Source organism: Varroa destructor, unplaced genomic scaffold (assembly GCF_002443255.2).
Source record: "Varroa destructor unplaced genomic scaffold, Vdes_3.0 BEIS01000004.1, whole genome shotgun sequence".
NCBI lineage: Eukaryota > Metazoa > Arthropoda > Arachnida > Mesostigmata > Varroidae > Varroa > Varroa destructor.
The window spans coordinates 21,144,554-21,171,168 of record NW_019211457.1 but is presented as its reverse complement, the minus strand read 5'-3'; the positions used below and the strand labels follow the sequence as shown (position 1 = coordinate 21,171,168).

At 37.8% G+C, this 26,615-nt stretch overlaps 1 protein-coding gene across 2 annotated transcripts in view; it reads left to right on the top strand.

Moving 5' to 3' along the window:
• The window catches only part of LOC111248923 (uncharacterized), a 55,694-nt gene extending 29,410 nt beyond the window's left edge, over positions 1–26,284 (top strand). For both annotated transcript variants that reach the window (XM_086987077.1, XM_022802048.2), the window contains one exon: positions 23,702–26,284. In XM_086987077.1, the coding sequence (XP_086843203.1) occupies positions 23,702–24,178 (477 nt within the window). In that variant the 3' untranslated portion in view covers positions 24,179–26,284. The remainder of the gene's footprint in view (positions 1–23,701) is intronic.
• The last annotated feature ends 331 nt before the right edge of the window (positions 26,285–26,615 follow it).

Genomic DNA, 26,615 nt, shown 5'->3' with positions numbered 1-26,615 from the left:
ATGGTTGGCTGTAGGTGCTCAATTTCTCCGATTCAAATTCAATGATACACATCGTTTTATTTGCTTGGATGAGTCTAAATATTTTATCAAAAAAATTGTATAGCTTTAAAGAATACTTTGTAGGCTCACAAATGTTTGCTTTTTCTATCAAGTTTGGGGATAAAAAGTTGTTAAGTTTTTTAGCATTAATATATAACTGCATAGTTTATCTGCTCAATTTGATTACAACATAAAGTATTTGTATTGCAACGGTTTTTATTGTTACAATGGAAACTAAAGTGGTGCAAGGCAGTCCCAACGGGGGCAAACTTAGGTAAAGTAATCCTAATTGACATATTTGTCAGTTCACACGCAGGAAAAAGCAACTCTGCAGCAAAGCCGTATAGGTAACGGCCCAGAATAGTTGACATAAATAATTATGATAACTAAGAGCATCTCATATTCGTGTCATAAAGAACTAGCATTTTCACATATGTTGCAATATATGGTGTGGCTGGTTACCACACGGTAGCTGGACCAAGTGACCGCGTAGCGAAATATCCATTTGTCTGAAGACTTTTTTGAGCTGGACATATTCAACGAATTTGCAAAATTTAACCCTGCTAGGTATAAAATATACCCTAAAGCAATAAGAAGGTCATCATTTTTAACTCTTTTCTTTTGGTAAAAGGCTATAATGATGACGCTAAAAATAAATCTTTTTAGAAAGCATATTTCTAAATAGCACATTGAACAGCAATAGCCACATGGTTACAAGGGTGAAATAAATAACGTACAAACATGTGATTCCAATAAAAAAGGAAAACTACTTCCCCTCAATTGTAACTGCGAAGTCAATTACTGACCGCATCTGAGTCCGAGTTGACGTATTTGAGGATGCCCCTCTCGTAGGGTCCCTCCTGCACCCATTTACCTTCCTTTACTAGTTAACGAGCTATCTGTATCTGTCTACTTTTTCTCTTTGCGATGAAGCAGGAACTATACCCAGCGAAACCAAGTTTCAGGTTGCCCTGTCTGGTATGATTCATGTATGCCCGCCGTTGCAGCCAATGACGGTGCTCATCTCGTGCACCCTATTTTTGGGGCAAAAAAACCTTCAACTATACCTACCTTCTGCTCTCCTTCCTTTCCGGAATGCTTGTTCTTGAAATCATAGGGCGGTTTGTTTTTCTCTAGTTTTCCTTTTTTCTCCCATCAGCAGTCCTAGACCCCAGAGCTAAACATTTTTGCTATTTTCGTTCACTGATTTCCCTGTCAAACATCGCACTCATCCCCTTACCAGTCATTTTCCTGTGTAAAGGGATCTTAAGGCTCCAACGGTCTCTCAACGCTCTGTTTCATTGTGCCTCTTCCCTGTGGTCCTCTCATTTTCGTTTGGTCTTACTCCATGCTACACGTCCTCCCCTTCTCCGAGTGATCTGCTACCTGAGAGTGACAAACGAACACCGTACAGTCGCCTTGACTCAGCCCCCGACACACGCAACCTTATGATCCTAGACACTCCTCACTCTACCACTGCAATGCTTTTTTCTATGTCATGTGTCTTCCCTTACCTGCTGCGGCAATTTTGGGTTGTACAGAAGTAATAGGTACGTAAACCATAGCAAAATAGGCAGGAGTCAACTAAACAGTTTGTGGGCAGTTTTGAATCACCGTCACTGTAACATAGTGTACGGGTAATTAAACTCCAGTCTGTGTAATTAGAAAGGTAGTTTGTAAAGATACGTTTGTGAAGTACTAAAAAAAATGTTCGATTCTATAATTCATAATAAATACATTGACAAAATAATTACGAACGAGTACGCAAAAATGTATTATTTGACACGTTTTTTTTCAGATTATACCGATACATATGATGTATGAAATAAAAAAGGAACGTGATTTATAACTAAATCCACCTACGCATCCATTAGCATGCCTATATTTCGTAAATAACAAGTTTTGTTATGGAACCTACAAGTTCGGGAGTATCTCCACTCGATCCATTCAAAATAAACTATATATGTATATATATCAATCTCTACTATATATGTTACTTCATTGTCATATGAAGGATCGCGTTCAGAGATTCTGCTAAATATTTAAAGGGAAAAAAGCCGCCGAAATGCAAAACAAAGGGGCTTTGCCTTACCCGGGCAGACTTCCATAGTCGAAAATCGTATAATCTTATAAATTGGTTTATCCGGTTGAAATAATACTGGTACATTTAACTTTTAATTGAAAGTTTAATTGAAAAACTTTTTCCCAGAACGTAACTATATTTTAGTAAGTGATAGAAAATGAAGTAGATTCAGCAGGAATTCCACCGGAGATTATTCGTCTCCCTCAATTACAGAAACTATTAATATCTAATAGCGTGTGTCCATATTTAGTCACATATAAAAATATGGACATAGAATAGAATTCTACATTAGTGACATAGTATAGGTGCTGCTGTATTTCCGCACTGTTTATTAAGTACATCTTACATTGTGAAATAACACTTCAGCCGTTTTATCAAACTGTATGCGCCCACGTTTCTAATAGTAGTGGTCAGCGATTATGACTGACGTATGATGGGCGTCCAAGATAACCATGCAACCCAAACGGCGATAGGTTATAATCGCTGCTGTTATTTTTGTGCTACCCTTCGAGTCAGCAGCTTTTGACTGTAGTTTCCATTACTTCACACTTAAATAATCGTATGTCTTAAAAATTTAGAGTACCAGGAACTAAATATCACTACACCACCAGCGACACTTGTCAGGAGCATATAAAGCGAGCTCGATTTATTTAGGCAAAATGAACGACAGTATAATAATCTATTTCGAAAGCCCGGTGTTGAGTTATGCAAAAAAGTGTTATCACTGATTGGCAACTATTGATGTACCTGCTACCATAACCATCGCTACAATTATAGCCCTACCTGGCACAGATTTCCTATCTAGGGCATGCGTTCGGAACAGGTCTACATATATTATTCAGAGTTGTATGAAGTGTATTGATTCCACATCCGTTATTCTTGCTTCGCCGTAGCGCGTTAACGTTGCATTTATCTATTTCGAAGCTAGCTGTAAATAAACATTAACGTAAACAGATAACGGTACTCTGTCATATTTTCGATAGACAGCCTGAGTCTTGACAATCTCACTCATGTCCAATGAACAGTTGTGTGAGTTCTTTCACGAAATTGCGCCGTGAACTGTAAAAGGACCTGCTCTGTCGGTATGATCAATCTTTTGCATCTGCCGTGATGGAAAAGTTGTCACATCAAGCTCACCAATCAGTATCATCGAAAATTCAATCAAAGTTGATGAAACTGTCAACTAAGCGGGGCTGTATCGCCCATCAGCCAATCTTTCGAGAGCAAATCCCCCCAAACTACTATGCTATTTTCATTGTTGATGATAGATTAAGCCGTATTCTGAGAAAACACCGTAATGAGAGAAAAGTTGCTTGCGGAAATATTTGGATGTTATATGGGAGCAAAGTTAAAGGGATCCCGCTAAATATTAGGTATGTACGGGCTTCATCTTTTTGCGGTACTCATATTGGGTAAAACAAACAAGAATATGATATTAAATGGTAGCGTAATAATGTTAAATTAGATTAACGAAAAGTTGTTTTCCCATTTTTGTTTGTTAATACTTATCCTCAGTTTGCTACTTACGAGATGCTAAGCGTTGTGTACCGTTTTGAAGTCCTTTCTATACCATAAGCTGCTATTGTTTTATTCCGCTTACACCCTTTTTAATATTTTGGACTTTGGATATCACTTTTCAATATGCGATCATTCAATAAAATAAAATTTGAATTAGAAGTAAAAAAACCTTACCAAGACTGGCTAACAAATAGAGACCGATTACAAAAATTCACTAATAAACGTAAGGGAACCGGTTTCACAAAAAAACAGCGGGACGTATTAAAAAAAAACTTTCAAACATAGCTAGGACGTAACAAATACGAGTTTTTCTTTTTGTCTCTGTCGGTTTTATATTATTTCATCGCGTGTTCGTTACCAATTCAAAAGTTTTGAATTTTTTTAGGTTTTCAAGTCGTTTCTTATCAGTTTTTAATTAGTTTCTTTTCCAGCTTTTACTTGTCGGTCTGTTACCTAATATGGTCATGGTTTTTTTTATCCTAATATGATTTTCACCCTCGGAGACGTTAAGAAATGTCGCGCTCTGAAGAATGGTATGCCGACTGCGAAGCCCGATTTGTGATCTGAATAAAACGATGATAGAAGGAGCGAAATAGCTTCACAAATTGTGTAGAGTATACACTTGGCCATTAGGCGAATTGAGGACGTTTCAGCAGTAATGACATTACCGAGTATTTAAAAGCGGTTAAAAAGTAATAGATATTAATGTGGTGTTACTATACGGTCGAGGTGCATGGTACAAGCAATAGAACTGTTGTTCTTGTAGTCGTTATGGGCGCTCGAAATGTCTAATAGATCTGCTCATCCTAATCTGCTTTTTAATATTGTACTGCTTTTGTGTAAATACTATTAAGGGACGGCCATTTGATTTTGTCTGTAACCAATTGTTGCTCTCCAACTCAACAGCTGATCAAACCCTCACTAGCTCACATTGTAAATACTTCAGTCTGCCCCGATAAATTCTACTCCTCGCTGGAGAACATGATCACGTGCTGCGATAACTACTAAGAAGAGATAAAAAATTCACGGTGAATCAAGAAACGTACTCGCTGAAAACACAGTGAAGTCAATCGGATTGACTTGACAGTCAGTAATTGAAATTGTTAAAAAAAATATTGAACAATGTGTTAAAAGCAATCGCATGTTAGATTAAATATCCTCTAAGGTAAACGAAACAAAATTCTATTATTAACAGCAGGCATACAGCCTGTATATCACCACCTAATTATGTTTAATAGTAATTAGATGTAGAACCACTTATAGCAGACCTTGCACTTCCCCTTGGTTACGCAGTTCTTTGCGGAAATGTATTTGTATTGGTGTGTATGCATTTTCCGGTATTTAACTCTTGAGTAGCTTAGCGAAATCTCAACATATATAAGGCGAAATAGCCACAAAATGATGCTAAAAGAACAGCAAATTTAGCTTGATACTCGTGAAAAAATACAGTTTTTATTCATTAAATGTTTCTCAGAGGCCTGATGAATCATAGACTAACTGGCAATAAGCAACACTAATCAGACGTCTACTACAGTTTAGGATATATAATTTTTATTGCAACGCTCAACTACTACCTGAAGATCCAACAAAAGAAAAGAAAAGACGGGAGCTAGGGTAATCTTACGTTAAATATAACATAAAAATTAAAATATCTGGGAGAAGACTCGTAAGATCCAGCAGTGAGTTCACGCGTGGTTGCTTACGGATTGAGAGCTCGCCACCTTCGGGTCTATTTCGCCGCCTTGTGTCGCTCTACTATATCACTATTGTTCACCAATTTACTTAGCCCGCTAACTGTGCAGGTACCTTGTTGTTTATAGCAATAAAGTGGTCCACCAAGTTTGATCTTTAACACACACAACAGTAGTAGTGCACAGTTTTGAATTTTTTAGAATGTTTCAAAGCCCAGCTATATATTTAGAAATATCTAATGCAACAGCCATACGATATGGGTAGATTAACGAACTGTGAGCAGTTTAATGCCAATAGGTTTCCGAGTTTCAATCTCGTAAGGTAAATTTCTAGCATTATGGTTTAACAAATAAGAAAATAGTCTCTTTAATAAGGTTTATTACATCGTACGAATCCGGGCAGCGTTGATTGTTCGACTAATGGCCACTACACTTGCTCATTAGTCTCAGCAGTATACAATATTAGTATTATTAACTTTATTCGACTTATAAATTTTACATTGCAAGTGTTTTTCTGATCTTTTATTCTATTTAGTAAATAACCGTTAACATGTTATTCCGTTAGTACTTATTCCAGCTTAGAAAAAAAAACGAATATTATTCGGTTTTGAAAAGTACTGGTGGTTCTTATCTTAGTAGTGTATATGCTGTTAACTTACATAATCTAAGGTTCGCTTTGTTGTCGCGGTACCATATTTTTCTTCTCGACATAGCCGTTTGCTTCTCACAGCTAATGGCTACTATGGATAGTTGATGTAAATGCATCAGTGTACAGCTGGCTGAAGGACTAAACATTTTTTTGAAAGCAGAATCAGCTTTTTGGAGCTTTGGATAAGCCTTCTAGTCATTTCTCTTTTTTGTTTTTAGTAATATCGCTCGTTTCTGTTGAGCCAGTTTTTAGTTGTGCTTTTTTTTTGCAGAAAAAAAATGTCTAAAAAATTGTTGTAATCTAAAAAATGGTATATTCAACAAGTTTGAACTCGCACTAAACCCACAAACATTAGGATAAGACGCGCCGTATACATATATATATATATATATATATATATATATATATATGCGTGATACTGCAAGCAACAGCCTGTGAGCGGCTTTCCTGACTCCTCTGCTACCCACCTTATTTTGTTGAAGATCAACGACGACCACTGGCATCATTGTGGTTTCGTTATGGTCGCTGATACATAGATTATTTTTCGATTGTCTTCTTAATGTTCTTTATTGTTTTTACTGTTGTTGTTGTTGCTCCTGCTACTACTGATGTTTTAGCTTTATTGTTGCTGTTGTTATTGTTGGAGACAATGATGATTATGGTCTTGTTGATAACGAGCCGTAACCCCCATGATGAGTACAGAAAAAGTTGAAACATCTGAAGATTGTAGCCAACGAGAAAACATTTGTTTTATAGAAGTTGCTCTTCATCGTTTGTTATTCTCGTTGCAGGGATTGTATCCTTATAGGAACCAAATTTCACACACGGTTATGTTCCACTTTTTTTCGTCTATCGATAAGTTTTCAAACAATCGAATGTGACTCAGAAATACCATGTAGTGCCCACTGATGGTACCGTTAGCTTTATTTGCTTAATGAAATGACAACGATTTTTAGGCGTCTGCTAAAACAACAGATTAAGTTACAGTCCAATAAATCTCGTAGAACCTTAGCCTTTTTTTATAAGGAAAAAATTAATTATATGTAATCCTTTAATATTGGGTCCTCAGTAGCTAATTACCAATTTTTTTTCGCATTGATGAGATTGGTGTTCAATTTTTACTTCTAGTTCGTCCTAAAGGATGGCTATTTCGGATTACACCTTTTAACTCGTAAGAGCTGAAGTATTTACTGACTTGTTGAGTTGTATTAATTGATTTGGGAGTTGAAGTATCCGATATTTAACACTAGGATGAATCTTCGGCAGTCATACATATTATAGGCAGCGTGAAGATAGATGACAAGGTCCTTTTCGCACATTGATTCACAGCTTCTAATGATAAAATTGAGAGAGGTCATGTAAGAAACCATTTGGCCATGCGGACTTCAAACATATGAGATGAGCTGAGCGGGTGAAACCTCACACTGCGGGCTCAGCATCAAGCACGAGAAAGGAAGTGGCGTAGACATGTACAGGCGCCTAGAGTCCAACCCTTCCGTTCCTTTATATTAGGTCTTTCCCACTTTAAGTAGGTTCGTGAAGTTACCTGCCCACCTTCCAGATACACCTTCCGCGAAGCGTAAACACAAGAACTCATCTTCAAGCCAGTAAAGAGTCACAGAAGACACAGATATCTTATTCTAAGAAGAACGTCTAGCGCTCGAAGAAATCAGACCTTAGGCAAGATTTTTGATTGAAGTCATCTTGGATGTTTTAACACCCACTGTACAACTAACAGTTATATGAATTGTATAACTTTACGAGCTACCTTTACGAATTTGTTATTGAGAATTTACATATAAGTGAAATCAATTCATGAACAAACAACATAGACAGGATACAAAAATGAACGTGTAATGACGTTGTAACTGCAAGTAACTCCAGTGGCCTTGAATATGGTCGTTTATTTGTGCTCTATTATGAAATGTTAGTCAGGGACAAGTTAAACAGGACAAACCTGGTGGTCTCAAATAATACTTCATCGCTACTCATCGCACGCTATCTTCTAGCATGTTGTGCTCTTTGCGTATGTTATTCAGCAGATATATCCCATGATCATGCACCTCTATCCACAAAAGGGTACACCAGCCTAAGGCCTCGCACGTCTCTTCAAAATCTCGCTGTGGGCACTGAAACATTAACGCTATGCTGCTGACCAGCTTTTTTGACAAAACGCACTATTGACTAATGGACGAACGAGCAAATCTCGATGCATCTGAGAATCTGTCATGCTTGTCTATGTTTGTCCATCTATTTTGGTGAGTTCACCTTAGGAGGCACCAAATCATTAATAGAAACATTGACTATGATGTGGTAACAGTAGTCCTCATGCTTTCTGATTTTTGCAGCTTTGTTGAGTACGGTACTGTGTGTCAGTCGATGTATCGAAATGGATGCAAGCTCAAATATCTAATTTCTCGAACTAAGCCTTTTAAATTAAGTTGGCAGGCCAAAATGAATGGCTGCAACACGCTAATTATGGTCTGCTAACGAACGATCAGTAATTAGTTTGTTTCAAAAACGTAGTTTGCTTTGATTGCGGTCTTAGTGTTCTGCGCCTATTCTCTTCTTTTAAGATATAAGTTGACACCAGTCGATGTCTTACTACCTCTGGATTATTCTCTTGGAGTTTGTGGCTAAAAGGTTGCAGTTTCAGACCCTAACGTTAGCGCATAAAGGCACGCGCTGCCGTGGCCACCTCGAATTTCGTTTGTGGTAAGCTCATCTAGGACAGACATACGCCTTGTCTGGTTGCTGCCATTGTTACCATCTCTTTCTAAACTTATTCAAATTACATAGCGTGTTTGGCACAGATAAATTTTCCTTCTCGCCTTTTTTCCTGAAGCAGCTATACTGATTCACACATGTACCGAAAAAAGAGGAACAAAAGACCGGTGTGTAAAGAAGAGACTTGAGCTTGAACTTGCCGGTTAAGATGTAGGCTGAACCGCGTTACCAGTTTGATGTTTGAAGGCACTAGAGTATGTCTACCGTTGCCTTAAACATATTTACTGAATGTGCTCGCTTGGCACACCGCACACCCAAACACAATTCCTCTAGCAAGAAACTCATGTCATATGTGGTCCGCCTAGAAGGGTATAAGAGAAACAAATTCTGCTGCTTTTATACCTTAGATATCTCGGATTACTTCACACACATATATATATATACACATAAGGTAATTTGGGTACAGCAAAGGTCTCTTGCCATATAAAAAGTCATTTATCAATTTGAAGGTCTTTATTTCACATCTGTATAATATATGTATGCAGCACACATTTGTCAAGTGGCTTTTGCTCTACCCTGTATTTAAGATTATATATGTATACACGCTGCTAATTCATATAACGGCTTTTCGTTCAGCTTTGCAAAGCTTCGACGCTTACTTTTTCTTTGAGTTGTATCAAGAAGGGGGTTATCATTTATAGCAGCGAGAATGCAACCCCTAACCTTTTTTGTAACGTAGGTTTGAAATTAAGCATTTTTAAAAAAATGTCAAACATTTTCAGTACTTATTTTCTTGCACAGCATTTAAAAGCAAATATTGTAAGCTCATATATTGCTTCAGTTGAGTAGCTGTGTTGAAAGTTAATAATATATTAAAGGGCAGTACTTTTTGATTTTCTAGTTTTTGCACGATAGATAAATTATATACGTATAAATAGACTTGAATAAAGTGTACTTGGAATTCTATAGATATTAAGATAAAGAAAACATAGGCGGAGCTCATCTACTGCTTTCAAATAGCTGCTGAGAATATTTTCCACACAAAAGAATAATTTCACCTCTTGAAAGGAGGTTATTGTGGTATTGACTAACAAATATTGTACCAAACTATGCCGGATAGAAAATGTCGTACACTAGTTTCTGAACTGCTAAAAGCCATGCATTCGTTTGATAATCTGATGTATCAATTAAGCTACATTACCTGAAAAATTATTTCAACCCACTTTTGCAATGGTCCCCTTTTCCAATAACCTAATATCGTTAAAAATTTAATAGCCAAACTGTTCGACTAAAAATCTACCCCGTTATCATCATACTTTCTGGATTTGGCCATAACCGATTATGTGTCAGTTGTGACCAATGTAATACGTTGTACACATACCTCCCACACTTCGAACCAATCGAGAAACGATTGGCTATTCAATGGATTAACAAAAAAAGCAAATCGTTCTTTAGTTGAAATATATAACTCCCACCAGAGAAGCACGAGGAAGTCATAGCTTTCGAAGATAAACACCCCTGCTTTAATACTCGTAAATTTTTATCCTTAAGTAAACGACGAAAGAATTCAAAAATTCACAAAAACGAATGCCGTTTCTCAATATCGCCTAATATGATTGAATTGGCTGCTCCGCTCCAACGCTGTTTGCCCTTCTGGAATTTAAGCAGTTCAAATTAGTTGTGCACTTAGCTCCTAAAAAGGAAACACTCATATTGTTAAAAACGCATCTTACTAAAGTACTATCTTTAGAATAAACTTCTCTAAAATAAATTACACCGAATTTATTTGATATTGTATTAATATTTAAAAGGCACCAGTCAACGCGAATGCATCAAGAGGAGACGTTTGTGTTCGAAGCAGCCTCCTCCTTTTCGACCTGACAAAAGGTATTGGGAAAATATCCACATGTCGAGTTAGAGGTGGTGGGAGTTGAGGCCCACGGTATCCAGGGTACGGATTTGGGTTGCTATTTCGAAACATTCTGATAGTTCGCAGCTCTCGTTACACTAGTGTCTCATCCGCATAGAGAGAGGATGAAATAGAGTAAAAGGAGGTGGAAGAGGCACTATGAGCCACCTAGATGAAAAGGAAGAAAACAGTGGGGCTTCTCGGGTTTCGTTAAATTTAAACCCAATCCATCAAAATAATTCCCCACTTCACCACTTTGTCTTCTCACCATATTTTCTCTAATCACTTCAGTCGCGCCAATGAAAATACAACGAACGAAGCCGCCGGTGCCATAGCTCCTATTCATCGTTGTCGGATCACTAATTTTAATCCTTATGATGCCTGACTTCATTTTTATTTCAATTTCAAAGCTGAACACTTCCAAAAATACGGAAGGTGAAACTTGCAAGTTAAATGTGATGCTACATAATGTTGATATTTTTTTTGTTACTTATTATTTCTAAAATTTTACCTGGAAAGGTGTGAATAATGATAATATTTGCGATAGCAAAGTTTTTTGTATGCTTGAAATTTGTACATCGGCATTCAACGTTTGTGATCAAAACACTTACAGAAAATTCGTACCAAAGTATATCATATATAATCGACCTATTTGTACTCGAAGCCATATAGAAAAAATAACAGTGGCAAAAATAACTAATAGTAGTGTTTGAGTACAATATATGAATAATTTATGATTGTTAAAAAGCTATTGTAGATTTATAGGTACCGCTAACATTTAGCAGTCGGTCTCAAGTATTAAATAGCTACAGTATGCTTCACTTACTTCTGTGAGCTACATAATCGGAGTTGCCCTTGTGCCACTTTTTTGCATTTCAACCCTAATTGCTAATTAAGATAGTTTCATTCGTACGAATACACCAAGCTAAATGCGATCATTCAGTGTAGAAATAACTGAAAAAAAGCCAATATTACTTTAGATAGAAGTATCAGCCGCTATCTATGCTTCAGGTGTCGATATGAGTCGACGTATTTCCCTGTAAGTAATACATTTTAGAGAATACCATCAGGGAAATGTGCTGGGCTTTAAAGCAGAGTATTCCGAAACGACTAACCTGTTGCAAAGACTTACGTTAAATTTCATCGTTTTATGCAATAAGATGTTGCATAGCAGGCTCGTGAACTGGATCATTTTTTCTACTTGGACGTGAAAATTTTAATTTGTTATTGATGTAATGCCGATATCCCTTTGTAGACGTTAGCGTAGTAATTACTTTCTCATCTAGCAGTAAAACGGTGCATTTAGAGGTCGTGGTCAATACGGCATGTTCCATACATTATTGCGGTATTCCATCAATAACAGTTTTTAGAGGACCATTGATAGCGTTCTCCAGGTCACTGCGTATTCAAACTGTTCGCACGCAGTTTATGTGACGCATTTCCAGCAATACAATATAAATACACCGAAAATTATCAGTTTTAGGGAAGATGTCTGCACGGATGTGCTAGTAACGCTTGTGCTGAAGGTACGTATCATCAACTTTTACTCGCAATAGCTCATTACATACTAAGCTACCAATCTGTGCAATTAATATTTAGTCAATATTGAAAGATCGTATTTTTCTTTTCATAAATGGTTGACTACCCCGACTGGAAGTTTTAGAAAATCTAAATTAGACAGACTTTCTTCCACAAAGCCATGCTGATGTTGAACTGCAGCGCGTCGTGGAGAAAGAAATGTGCGTGATCAACCAAGAACTTTTCGAATAATATATATATACGAGTGAAGATATATGGGACTGTATTATTTGTCTTAGATCCGTTTTTAACCCATAAAAGTGATTACTAGCGTGCGAAAGTGCTGAAAAAGAATGCCTTCTATACAAGCGTGGAAGAATTGGTCGGGTGGACTCTGCAATATCTGCTTTTTTTATAAAGACTATTAGAGATGCGGCTTTACTTGCGTAACATTTTTTAACATTTTGTTTGTAACATGTTCTCTAGTATAACGAGATAAAGATAGGTTGACTCTGTTAGCGAAGGTTCAATACAAAGGGCAGCATCTGTTAGACTAAACAAACAGAAATGCTTTTTGCAATCTCATACCACTTATTTATTTGCCGTAGCAATACCATCTTTCCCTTTTATTTGTTTGTTCACATACATAGAGAATGATTTAAAATCTTCCAAATACTAGTTTTTTTAGGATTAAGGCTCCTCTAGGTACTAGCATAGCAAATTTTTTCGACTCACCTGACTTTCAAGCGTCCTTTCCAATTAAGGCACATCTGTTTTAATACATGACTCTGGGACCGTACTGCCTGCTCAGGTACATATAATACTATCAGTTGTTGTACGTGGAATACTATATACATCCTATTAACTGTGAAAGAGATCTAGCGCGGTGGCAAGACTGTCATTAGCGCGGTTATGTCTTCTTTTAAAAAACTGAACTCATGATCATTTTTGACGGTACGGTAGAGCATTTTGATCGCACAATGTGAATGTTTGACTAATAGTTGGGTCGACGGCTCAAACTAAGTATCACATACTTGCATATGCAGGTTATGTTTGAGTTTCTACTATTTATTTTCTACAAAGTTTTCAAGTTACGAAGAATACTAAATTCTCATTTTTCGAAAAGAGCGGATTATTTCACAAATTTCTCTCTCTCTGACGAAACTCTTTTTCTCTTTTGTGAAATTTTGCTCGTTATTTCAAAGAGTCATAGTGTTGACATTTTATAGCAGGGAGATTGTGTATAGTGACTATTACACAAAGTGGTCATCATCATGGTTGAAGTTATTCACCGTTGATAATACTTAATATTGACGTACAATTTTAGGTGTCTTTCATTAGGTCAATTATTTGATGATAGATTGACTTTTCAACCCCATTTTCTGTCTATTCTCTGCCCGTATAAGAGCACTATGCGCCGAAGTAGACAACTGTACTTTATTTTGTTCCACTGTGTTTTAAAGATAACCGTTATCCAAAAATTCCCGTTGCTTATATTTTCTTTTATTGATACAAAATGTTTATGTGTGAGTCTTAATGTTTAGTTATGCATACATCTTTTTACATTATTTACTCATTTCTGCTGTTTTACCTAATCCGTGTTGCTAAGAATATATTATTTATTTTCATTTATAGTAGGAACTAATACGGGGCTAATACCGAAACGTTATTTTGATTAGTTGATCTATAGAAAATGTGGTTTTTAAAGCGAACTCTGTTGTTCTGGCGCTCTACAGCCTTCTTTATTTAAGATGCATTCCCTTTTCATGAATCGGCCTTTCAAACCTTCACTGTTTCAAAGCCCTTTCGAGTTGTGTTAGTCCTATATATCCACTACTCGTGGTTCATCTCCGTCTTTCGTTCCGACGGTCATAGTAATGATGGCCACATCGCGTGTTCGTGATAATTTGAGATGAGGGTCGCCCACGAGAGCTAGACAGGCGGCGCGGACAGTGCGTTACGACCGACCGCTGCAATCTACATTCACATTCAAGAGAGACAACATCCAGCCAGAGCAGTGGTAGTAACGACAACGACAACATACCAGCGACAACAACCAGCGGCCGTTTGATGACAAGTACCAGAACACGGGCCACAACATCAGAAGCAACAACCACAACAACAATTCCACTGGGAGACATTGATTACAAGAAATCCGCGAAGGGCCCCAGTGAATAAAAGTGTTGGCAAAACTTGTGCAAAATCGTCGAGATAATAAATGAGCCAAAAAAGAGAAAAAATGAGAGTCTGTCAGAGAAATGTCTCAGCTTTACCTGGTGTACTCCAGTCAGTAGTGTCTCGAATCCTTTCTCCGTGCATAGGCTCTGAATTGCAAATTCTAGCGTACGCGAAGTTTAAGTCAAACTACAAGAAATGTTCGTGAAATCAACAGTTATGCGTTAAGAAAGGTCTGCCATATATTGACTGATTACGTGCCTTAACAGATATGCGCTTTGGTTCTGCCTAATTATTTGCTTACTACTCAATGGTGCATCAAAATTTCGCAGATAGATATCATACGGTATATTAGAAATGATCCTGAGAGTGCTTGCTTGATTAGTGAAGAGCCAGCTATTATACCTTAATACTAAAAATGGTTTTACGATTTCGAAAAGCTTTAAAAGTGCTACAAGTTAATGCTGTTGCATATCGAAAAACGGTAATCGATATGATACATGATCGTCGGTACAGTCTAACTGAAAGCGCGTTTATATCATCAGTAAGGAGAGGTTACGAAAACGATTTTCTAATTCGGTCAGGTTCACCACATTAAATTTAAGATGGCTCTTTCATTTTGTTAGAGAACGCCTTCCTTTTTTTCGACTTTCGGTATGAGTATGCTGGCGAAGTCTATAACTAAGAAACGATCCTACTAAGCACCATGTAGGATCTCCCTCAACGACAGCACGGCGACGGGGCGGATCTCTGAAAGTAAAAAGAAAAGAAGTATGAGCGGCTCACTGACCAGCTATATTCGTGGTTTGATCACATCGGGGAGAGCGATGACTGTCTTCATAGAGCCTTACGCATGTCTGTCGCGGCTTGACGACGATTGGGTAGGGCACGGGATGCAGTGAGTAGCTGAGCGAAAAGGGCGGCTACCCTGTGTCAGGTTCAGGTGCCTTTGACTTCGCCGAAGGTGATCTCACGTGATTTTTCCTTTGTCTTGATGAAGCGAAAAATAGGTTGTCTTTAGACTTTAGCATCTTCGCTGTCGTCATCGTTACCGGCGGTGGAACTGAGTAGACCTGCTAAAATCCGTTGTTTTCATTTGTAGTAGTGTCTTATTGATGCCGTCGACACTTACCGCTTGTTCGCTCAGAAAATTTAAAAAAAAATTGACCATCTTTCAACGTATATTAGAACCGCTAGAAAAACGTCACATACAAATGGTCAGCTACATAGATACTACATGCAAGCATTTGCCATCCGGTTTACAGTCTAATAATTCAACATTTGAACATCAAGGCCGCCTTATCTCATGCCTTTTTTGTTATGTCATGTTAGCATTTTTTGTTGCTATGCTACGGGTGTTTCTGATGCCATGAATATAAATTGCTAAGGGGTTCTAAATGAATCTGTGTTTTGACGAGGTAACAAAGCTTGGTAACATATTAGGAGAGTTGACGAATACTACTAGATACTATCAACTCAATTAACCTAATTTCTAGATTTGTTTATTGTTTTTGTAATAACAAATCGAATACTAAGAACTATAACTATCTCGCTATTATCATATTATGTATATGGTACCTAGTAAATCGATGTTATGAAGAGTCTCCTTTAAAATGTACTTCTATGTTTTCATAGATCCCTTTTCAATTAATAATTGCGTACGATCGTGTGGTTTAAAATCAAGCATACTCAGCATTTAAACACGGCATCCACCGTCCAGCATGATGCCATACGGATTATCGTTCGACATCAAACCTTTTGAATAAGCATAGCATTTTTACCGTTTCACAGGTATATGTAAGCTCCGAATCGGTTGCCTGATGCACAAATCGATGTATGCATCTGTCACAAACCAAACTACATCTGGCCTGCATCGCCTTCAGCCTGTTATTATAGATATTTTATAAGGATTGACCATAGGACGTTGCTAGCTCACTCAACTGATCGTAGAAACTAGGTAGTCAGTTCCTCGAGTTATCAACACAGATTCATTTAGAACCCCTTAGCAACTTATATTCATTGCATCGAAAACCAAAAAATATTTTACTAAGATTTATTAAGATGTACTAAGCATTACCTGCAATAATTTTATGTCAACGCATATTGCTATTGTGATATGCTAGTTATCTTACTTACATAAGATTCTTGGTTAAGTTTTATCTTTTCAAACTGATGAGGCCGTAGGCCTTCTTGCTTGAATGAAGCTTATTTAAACCTTAAACTTATAACATACGTACTGAAAGAAACGTGGCTTACGTGTCCAATCTTGGTCAGCCAGCTCTATATAAAGAAGATAAAAAAAAAATGTTCTTATCCGCACTTTGTAGTGCTCTAAAGGCTCCCACACAGAATGAGTGTGCGATCTGTGTGTTCGGCATTTTACAATTCTCTATTACCGCGTTTCCCAAAGACCATAGGCAAATCATTGTCAAGAGTACTTTTTGAGTGAGCACTCTCCTCACATCTTTTACACCACTCAATATCACATCTGACCGATGTACCCCTCCCTCCCCCCCGTATGATGATTCGTCGTTTTCATGTAACGGCTCTAACTACCCAGAATTCTCGCTCCCTTACTGGTTAAAGTCTGCCTTAGGGTTGGGCCAAGCAGGAACCATGAGTGTATGCTGTGCCTATCCGGCGAGGTAGGCGCGTAGCGCTATGTGAACAAAGGCCATAATTATCCCATCATCGTTTCCTGCGTTGCCTCTTACCCCTTCCCTACTGTCTTGTCCCCTACTCTTTTCACAAAGGAAGTCCTCGAGTCTACCCGATGAGACCCGTCGTTTGCCCTCCTCCGTTCCTTATATCCTCTCGCCTTGACTCCTCTTTCGCACCCCCTCATCTTAACATGCGTAAAAGCCTCAACAATCCTCTGCCTTGGCTGACCAAACGGAAGTTTCGCAGAACGAGGGCTTAACTGGTTTTGCAGAGACTAAACTCTTAGGCTGAAGTACTCCTAACAATGAAACTCTTCAAAGACCTTTCGTGTTCTCATCTATGAGCTCGAGCACACAGGCCTGCTCGAAAATAGGTGACATACAACAAAATATTCAGTTGTATATTTAAAGCATTATGGAATTTTCGGTTAAGGTACCTCAATTAACTATAAGACTACATGGTCACAAATTTGATATTGCATGAACCATTGTAGCATAAACGTAGTATGCTGCCCATCGTTGACCGGATTATTTAAACTCGATACAAATATGCGTGCAACTTTTTTTATTAAGTGCAATCGATAACAAGAGGATGCATATTTGTAAGCGTTCAATTGCAGCCGTATACTAAGAATGTTTTGAGGGGAATAGCAAGCCAAACATAGAGATTCAGTAATTTCTGTCCAGTAACCTCCTAATAATAGTGAAAACCACTCATTTTGATAACCCAATAATAAATACGCTGAGAAAAAGCGCAATGGTAAAGTTTCTTAATACCTTTTTCCGCTAAAAATTAGATGTCGATACAGCGTATAGTTTTTCTTTCCTCAAAGAGAACTAACTGAATCTGTTCATTAAGCTAAAAACAAGCTTCACAATTAAAGAAAATACGACAAAATAGAAAATGCTAGTCCAAACGAACTTTTTATACGTTTTACGCGTAAAACAAGAAAGTATTATTTTAAAATGTAGATCACAAGTGAAGAAACAATATCGCACTTCAATGCGTATAATTGTAACGCGCCTTTCATACTTTCAGTGGGAATATAATAAGACTCTCCACATCTAGTGTCTTTTGTAAATTCATCCGATGACTTCTGATAAGGATCCTTTATCATCAGTTTTGGATTAATACTACAACTAAGCGATCGGTCCTCTATAAGAAAAAAAACAAAGACATAATAGTATTTTTTACCAAAGCCTCTGATCCAATTATCTGAAAACTACACAAAGTAACCAAGCTGGGCATTTGCTTTTTCCTTCATTCCTCATTCCTTCATTTAAAGTGTCATCACCAAATAATATAATAGAGTTAAAAGGAGACATCTTGTATACCTAATGTCTGAAAAATACAGTATGAGCTTGAGGCCCAGTATACTATACAACTATTCACAACGAGCATACACATCACAGTTTACGCGAATGTTGAAGCTTCTTAACTGCAAAAATAAGATTCAATCATTATAGCTTACTTCTTCTAGTTTAAATAAGGTTAATTAAATTTGTACAGGTTTTTTTGCCTCAATAACCTAAGTGACCTTTCTTCTGGCGGATAAATTCAACTCATATTGACCGCTTCTACTTGGTTGTCCTGTTTGTACTCTTAAATGGGCACTGTTAAAACTGTGTGATATTTTGGAATTATTGTTCATAGCAGTTAGTCGTTTTAAGAAACGGGCCGCTGTTTTGAGAATTAAAACCTCTCAACGCCTACTAGAGGATTGTTTCTAATTGATTCACTCAAATGATATTGGTCGGGTTGCTGATCGGTATTATAAGAATAACTTTTGTGTAGTGAACCGAAAAATCCGACTATGGACCTTCTGCTTGCCTGAAACTGACTTGACTGAAAAATCATGTATAAGTTAATTATATACGAACATAAAACGTGCAACACAAAACCTTTTTACAACAAAAAAGAGCATGATATTGCAATTCAACGGTAGAATGGTAATATAAAGATATACATCTCACATTGCATATATTGTGAAAGTAATATCGCTAGTATACGTTTCTCTTCTATTCTTACACATACAATACTTTACAAAAACTGAACGGGTTATGTGTTTTCCATGTGGGTAGCTATAAATAATAGGATGATGGTTCGATAGGCTGTGTTGTCGTGATATCTTCTGTTGTATGGCCTCCGTATGCTCTCATTGTATCGCGCGATGTTCGCCTGAGGCTTGAGTGGCAGGGGGTGGATCCCATTTTATTTTTCGTCAACAGCTCGATTGTTCAGCATATAAGCGTTCATTTAACCAGATTGACATACCATAGCAAAGAATTGGCAGCAATGATAGCATCATTAATAGACTACTACCCATCCTAAGAGGCCGTTTAGCAGCCGATTGTGGGCAATTAACTCCAGCCAACATAAAACGAAGCGCTAGTTGAACTCACGCTTAGGGTCGACAAACCACACCGAAGTCGTAAAGGTATTACCACCCGTACTTCATTGCGGGAAACCTTTAAAGCAGCTGTAGAATAGCTGTATCACCAGATACAGTGATCTTAATTCATCAATAGGTGCCTTGGGGCGATTTGATGTTTCGTAATAGATAATGTGACCTAAAATGTCGCTCAAAACAATGGTAGACCAATGTATCTTCAAGAAAATGTAAATATAAATACTAATGTATAATTTATTACGTCCTTAGCAGGCCAATAAGAATATTAGTACAAGGCAAAACGTTCAAGAGTGAAAAGTGAACTCATTCGATAATGAGCTGACTAATTTGCCCGCTTAAAAAGACGAATGTTTTCACAAACCGGGGGAAAAGTAAGCTACGACAAAAGGTTTATTGTGGTTTCAATTGCCAAGTGCTTCGATGATGAATCTAAAGAATCACGTAAAAAAAATCAACCGTCGCCCATATATCATGCAAAATGGCCAGTCGGCTTGTATCGTGGTCGTAATTAATACGAAGAACTGAAACAAGCAGAACACGTGTCGGTCTTCTATTCCGAGGATCCAGAGGTCTATTTTTCGGTTTTTCACTCATGAAATCAACTCGAAAATCGTACATTAGGAAAATTATTGAAGAACGTTTTTATGTTCTGAACGCAAAAGGTTGATTATAGTGTCTTTGATATGAACAACCGAAACCAGTTAAAACAAGGTGGACACTTAATCGAACACAGAACTATACCGGCAATCTGGTCATGACCTCTGGAACTCGATAAGCTTGAATAAAGTTTTCGAGTAAGTATTGATCTCCACTAAGGCAAAGTAACTGACATTAAAACAGCAACTTTACAGCAACTTCTATATAGTCGGTAATAAGAGTTTGCACAAAGCTCTGACAACAAATGTACGTTAGTTTCTAAATTGTTTGATCTGAAATATTTTCGTGTAACAGAAATATTCCAATCGCCTGGACACAATTCTCTAAAACGGGATTGCAGGTCTTATGGACGTCGCTATTTACGTTATATACGGAGCAATATCACGTTGCCCTACTCTGATTAGAATATGCCAAATCAAAAACATTTTCTACTACAAGAATAACCCTAATAAATAGTGTGTCTTTGAAGCCTATGCTCTTTAAAAGATTACGCATTGGGGTCTTGCCTAATCAGTAGCCTAGTACGATGGAAAAGAACGGTCACAACCAGCGCAAATGCAAGCCTAACGAACAATTGATACAATTTTGTCTATAGAAGTAGTATTAAAGTCGATCAGTCGTATTGGAATAAGTGTTTTTAGCTTTTTCCGAACAGCAGCCCAAATCTCAGGCGATTCAGAGTTTTTTTTAACGTTTTTCCCCTATGTTATGGTTCACCTTGAAGTCTGGAAACGTTAAATACGGTGATTCGAGACTGAATTTAGTCTTATTGTGGTTATAGGAGCTGAAATCGATTACGAAATTTACTGTACTGCTATTTTTCCTGCAAACTTTTCTTTATGATGTTATTCTTATGATGCTAATTTGTCTACCACACAGAGCCGGCAGTGCGTCTAGAAAGTACGTGTGTTGATTTGCTCTTTTGTCGTCTTCTTGAGGCACTTGATCAAAATACTGAAACACTGCCTCCAGACGAACGTGTAGTAAGCAGGTGCTCCGCTGGCTCATTCGCTGTGCACAATAACTCTCTAAGATTACCAGTTTAAAACTGAGGTGGAGTACGACACATAGATATTTATATCTGTACTGCGTCCCTGGTCGTTGGCATTGTAGAACCAGATGGACGATGTGCTACATTTTCCGTCTAGCGACGAATCGTATCCCATCTACTTGCTGACGGTGATAGTAGGCGACCCAACATAAAAACCGGTCCCAAAATTGACGTTAGGATCCTTCATACCTTAGATAATATAATGAAACAGCAACAAGCGTGGTCATGAGAACTGATATAGCACACAGCAGATGTGCATGCAAACGTCATCTTGACCCAACGGTTGCTTTCGTTAGCTTGTTTTAACATGAAACATATTAAGCAGGCGAAGGGCTGAAGAGACCAAGGATTGCTGGTTCAAGCCCCGCTACGGGAGATATAGCCATTCTGCGAAATAAAAAAAAGTTTACTGATAATGAATATTTGAAAACATATAAATATATATATGGAATTTTGTGATCTGTTTAAGTGTTTAAGTAACTCGAAATGATATATCCTTTTTAAAATATATTTAATTCTAGCTCTGTTCACGTTTGGGAAGTGTCTAAACAGATAGAATAATAGCCTACTATATAAACTTTAACGTTGACTTGTTCAACTATGGAACAAAATCGAGTAGAAATTTCGTGCAGATTGTTTAAATATACTTCGTAACGAGTAATTATCTTCCAACTATTGATATTTGATAGATACCTCTTGATTGACCTGACCTAAAATGTGTTAAGCAAACTATTTATCTTGTAAACGAAATCGTTCTCACGCTGGTGCGCTGAGAGTGTTGTGTGCTAATGAAGATGTTTTCCTTAAACACTAGTAACTCCCATTCCAAAACTGCAAAAAAAAAGGCGTTCATGAGATGTTGCAGTTCTCTGCGAAATTAAATAAGGTTTGGCGTTTTCGGACGCGCTCACTTTTCGTGGGTATTTTTTCTTTCGTTTTCTGTAGATTCAGATTATGGAGTTTTATATTTAAATAGAGCTCTATCTTTTTTTAGCTAAAAAGGGATAAATCATTCAGAAGATGACATAAATGTCCATGCTTTATTTATCAAGCGTAAACGATAAGAAGTCGCTCTATTTTTTTTTATAAACCTGTAAAAAATAGTGTCAGATGGCGTTAACTCGTTAACGTTATTCCATTCCTTAATGAGCAGGTTGCAGAATTTCAACGAAGATTTGCTTTGTTTTAAAGAGTCCTTTTTCTTAACTTTTCCTCGCTATTTATTTGTTTCAAAATGTTTTGTTTCCATTCGCAGTAAAAGGCAACCAAAACATTTCACAAAAAATGATTTTGAAAACATCTCGTTTTCAACATCCTTTATAGTTGACCACGTTGTCCTTACACTATCGGAATAATAGTTGATCACTAATACAACTAAATTTAATAGTGAGTTAAAATATACACTGTAGCCGATAAAACAAGTGTTCGAATAATGTCAGTGGATGTTACTGCACAAAATCTTGTGTTGTTGCCACATCGTGTCCACAAAGGTTGATTAATCTGGGGAATCAATTTATTGGTTTCCCACAGCAGAGTGAACTGTGAACTAATCAAATACGCGTAGAGGAACATTTGAAACGTGACACATTCCGGAGGTAAGCTCAGTAAAAGCTTCTCGATGAAGCAGATTCAATCGTTCGAATGATGTTCGCCAAATATAGGAATCGTGTTCTTTTTTGTTGGTATTGTTGGCCCTTACAATAGGCAGTCGGACATCATCACAGACGTAGAATGAGAATTTGATAGTGAATGGTCCGCAGCTCCCATTGAGATACATAAACAACTGCCCTCGAAACGGTAAAATGAGGTCCTTAGGTAGCTATGTAATACCGAGCTTAAATCGGCCGAGGTTTGGTGGTAGCCTGATAGCCAGCCTAAGACTAGGAACTAAACATTGTCGTTCTGCTCTTTCTGATCTGAATAGTAATATCGGCTAGCTGCTAACCCATACACTGTCCATGAAGTCCAAACGTGTACATGTATGTGTACTTTGTATGCTAATCGAAAAATTATACCGGCAAACTCATACATTGGGGGGCATCACAATTTTATCACGCAATAGCAACTGTGCAGATAGGCACACTCGAATGGGCACGGCTGCAGAAGTGACGATGAGGGTGCACACGCTCGCCTTGCATCCTTCTCACGTGCACTTCGACACTGCACAATAGGTTCAACAGGAAAATACTACCAAGCAAACCCACCTCGCACATTATTCAAGTTTGAAAAGGTAGTCTGCACACATCCTTGTTTAATGAGTCAACTATGATACTTTTGTTTTATTTATTATATAAGTTATTCCGTACAAAGCAAATGGTTTGTAAAGGTATTCAATGTTACAGGTTTAGAATATATTATGTATTATTTATGATAGATACAATTCTTAGTATGAAACGTTCAGAGTTGCTAAATTTAAGTGCGTGTTCACATGCTTTACTGGATAGCTTTTCATGATTTTTGGATACATCTACCAAGTGACATCGTTTATGGATACGATGTTTCTGGGTGCTATAAAATCTAACTGATAAAAGTTTCCTCAATAATAGTCAGGAACTACCTTTATAAACGTTGGTTATGATTGTTCTAACTGTGGAACGCTTTTGCCAATTTCAGGTAAAGATTTGGTTTCAGAACCGAAGGTCGAAATGTAAAAAAATGCTTAAAGCATCTGCAAACAATCCTCAGGCAGCGGCAGCGGCTCTCGGCCTATCGCAGCCGGTGACCCCTAACGGTGCGCCTGCTACACCTGGTACTCCTACAAGTGCTATGCCTCCGAGTGGCACGCCTCCAAGCGATGCATCCCCATCACCCCAAACACCTCCGACCCCATATCACCCGAATGGGCCTCTTGGGGCTTCTCTCGGTGGACCCCTTGGAAGCGCTTTAGGAGGTCTTGGAAGCCACCACGGGCTAGGGAGCAGCGATGGCCATACACCGGCACACTCGTTGACACCCCCGCCTAACTCATGGGATATGCCTACCCCAATGAGTAATAAAGCTCCTACTATGATGCCTGGCTATATGTCGCAGTACCCGGGGTGGTACCATGGACACCCGGCAGGTGATCCGAACCAACAGGTCCTCACCTAGGAGTCCTCCTCGACCTCATGCTCTTCAGACGACAGCTCAGCCTACAAGTTACAGGCCCCCAACCTATCGCAATGATGTTCTTCAGTCTATTGAATCTTGGTACAGCCTCATTTGAGGTAGTTTAGCAGAATTTCTGAAACAGCATTCAAATTTAGTAAAAACTAAACCGTTAGCGGGAAACGTTTTATGAAAATATACGAAAAGAGGATATTAGGACAGGCTGATGTGCTCCTTATGAGTTGACTGAAAAAAGTTAATGTTATTTATTTGTAGTCGTCGCGAACGCCGACGCGCGAACCCGTGAAGCCGGCCCGTGAAACCTAATTAGGTAGAATTTAAAGCAATCGACAACGACAGACCTTGGATTATCAAAGGAATAAAGTATTCTGGAATGTGCTGAGGGGGCAGAATTAATGTAATCCCTAAATAATTCATCCTAGGCGGCATCTATCCTAAGACTCAAAAACAGCAAATGCCCCTAGCAGGATTTTATGTATATTACCCTGTAAAGTTAAATGGAGAGACGTAAAGGCAACGGAAGGTAGCAGAAATACTGCACAGTACAGACAACACAATCACGAACAATTGCTATAATAAATTATTAGCTTATACACTAAGCAGATCATCTCTGTAAATTTATCTGCTAGAAGATGTTATTATTTAGTGCGCGAGGTTTTTAATTTTACTCGATATAGTAATTACACAGCTCTCTGCCACGTCCCTAAAAGTCATGTAATCTAATGTAATTTAAGTAAATGCGAAACCCGTCAAGGTGACTCCTAAAAAATACAACATCATCACAACTGCTCAAAGCTGGTGAGCTTTGGTAAGAGTACTTGTGTAGAAGGTGCAACCATGAAACGAACCTGGCCAGGATAGCGTTAGGTGCAATCGGTGAGAATATTCACTTGAGTTCCCTTCTATACGAGTGGGTAAGCAGAAAAAAGACAAATATTTTTTCGATAAAGAGCGCAGAGGTTATGGGAATGCCTGTGTGAGATCTATCAAATAGAAGACTTGAGCAATAGAGTTCTGAAATAAAGCTCAATTTGTGTTGATTTGGTAAATGGTTGGGTTAGAGAGCAACTATATAGGCAATTGACGACTACGTATAAACGCTGAATATTCAGTTCGATGGTAAGCGAAGTTCAGACATGATTTCCAAAACGTGTTATGTGTGCACCGCTCGTGTTACCCGAAGTCTACCTAAATGTAACGTTGTTTATATCTGTGATACCCATTGACCTCAGCGCCGTCATGCGTCATTTAAAGGAGGTCAGTCAATGTACTAATAACAAGCCCCAGCAGAAAATTAATAACAGCAAGAGTCAAACAACAACAATAGTGTAATCAGTCTCGTAATCACACAAGATGCTCAGGAACTAAGTACGATAATAGCAAGGAGATGGGAATTGAGAGTGAAATACAAGATGAGGGAATTTGATCTAAAGTGAATAAGATTCCGGTGTGGCAGCAACTAAACAATCGTGTCAGCTCTGCAAATAGTTTTCTCAAAATGTGACGCCAGGTTGTACTAGGGAATTCGACTTTCTAAAGTCAATTATGTATAGGAACAATGAATATAGCATGAGATCAGCATTGCGACTGCACATGTTAATAGTATATTGCCATTGTGAAATACATCTACATAAAGAAAAACTATAATTAAAGCGTAAACGAAGCCGAATGCGGTATTCCCATAGAGATTCACGGATGACGTAGGCTCATTAGTACAAAGCGTAAAATCTTAACGCTATAGATGTCATTTTCAATTATAGACGTATTGTGTACCAATACGATGAACAACAACTAATGAAGCGGAAAACAGTAGATACTTGCATATGCGATGGGCCCACTGGGAAGTATGCACTATTTCTACGGGTGATTTTCTTTACAAAAATAGTAATGAAATTACATTGATAGCAGAAACAACGTTTTGGGTAGTGGAGAATTAAGTAAGCTTAATAACAGAAGTATAATGATTAATAAATAAGAGGTGAGACACCGGAGAACCAACGGGAAGCGAAGGACAAGCAGATTTATGTAAATATCCTGTATATATAAATAACTTGGTAATAAAAGCATATAGTGTCATTAGCAATTAAATATATGTTTTCCATAGTTCATGAAGAAACTAGAAAACTCCAACATTGTTAGAAAATGCAAATGCACACCCCGCGCGTTTGCTATGATAGGGCAATAATTTTCGTCTAGCACAGGGAAATGTTTTAAAACGAGGAACTTGTGGATTGATATAAAGGTTCGTTCAAACCATTGAACACTCAATAGAACGTTCTTGCTTAAGCCGCACTTTTCTGAAACTTTCCTAATTTTTGGCAAATGTATCTGTAATATAGTATGATACAAAATAACGAATAAAGTACGAAAAGTTGGTCCATTAACGTAAATGTAGCAGTCAGGATGTATTATAAATACT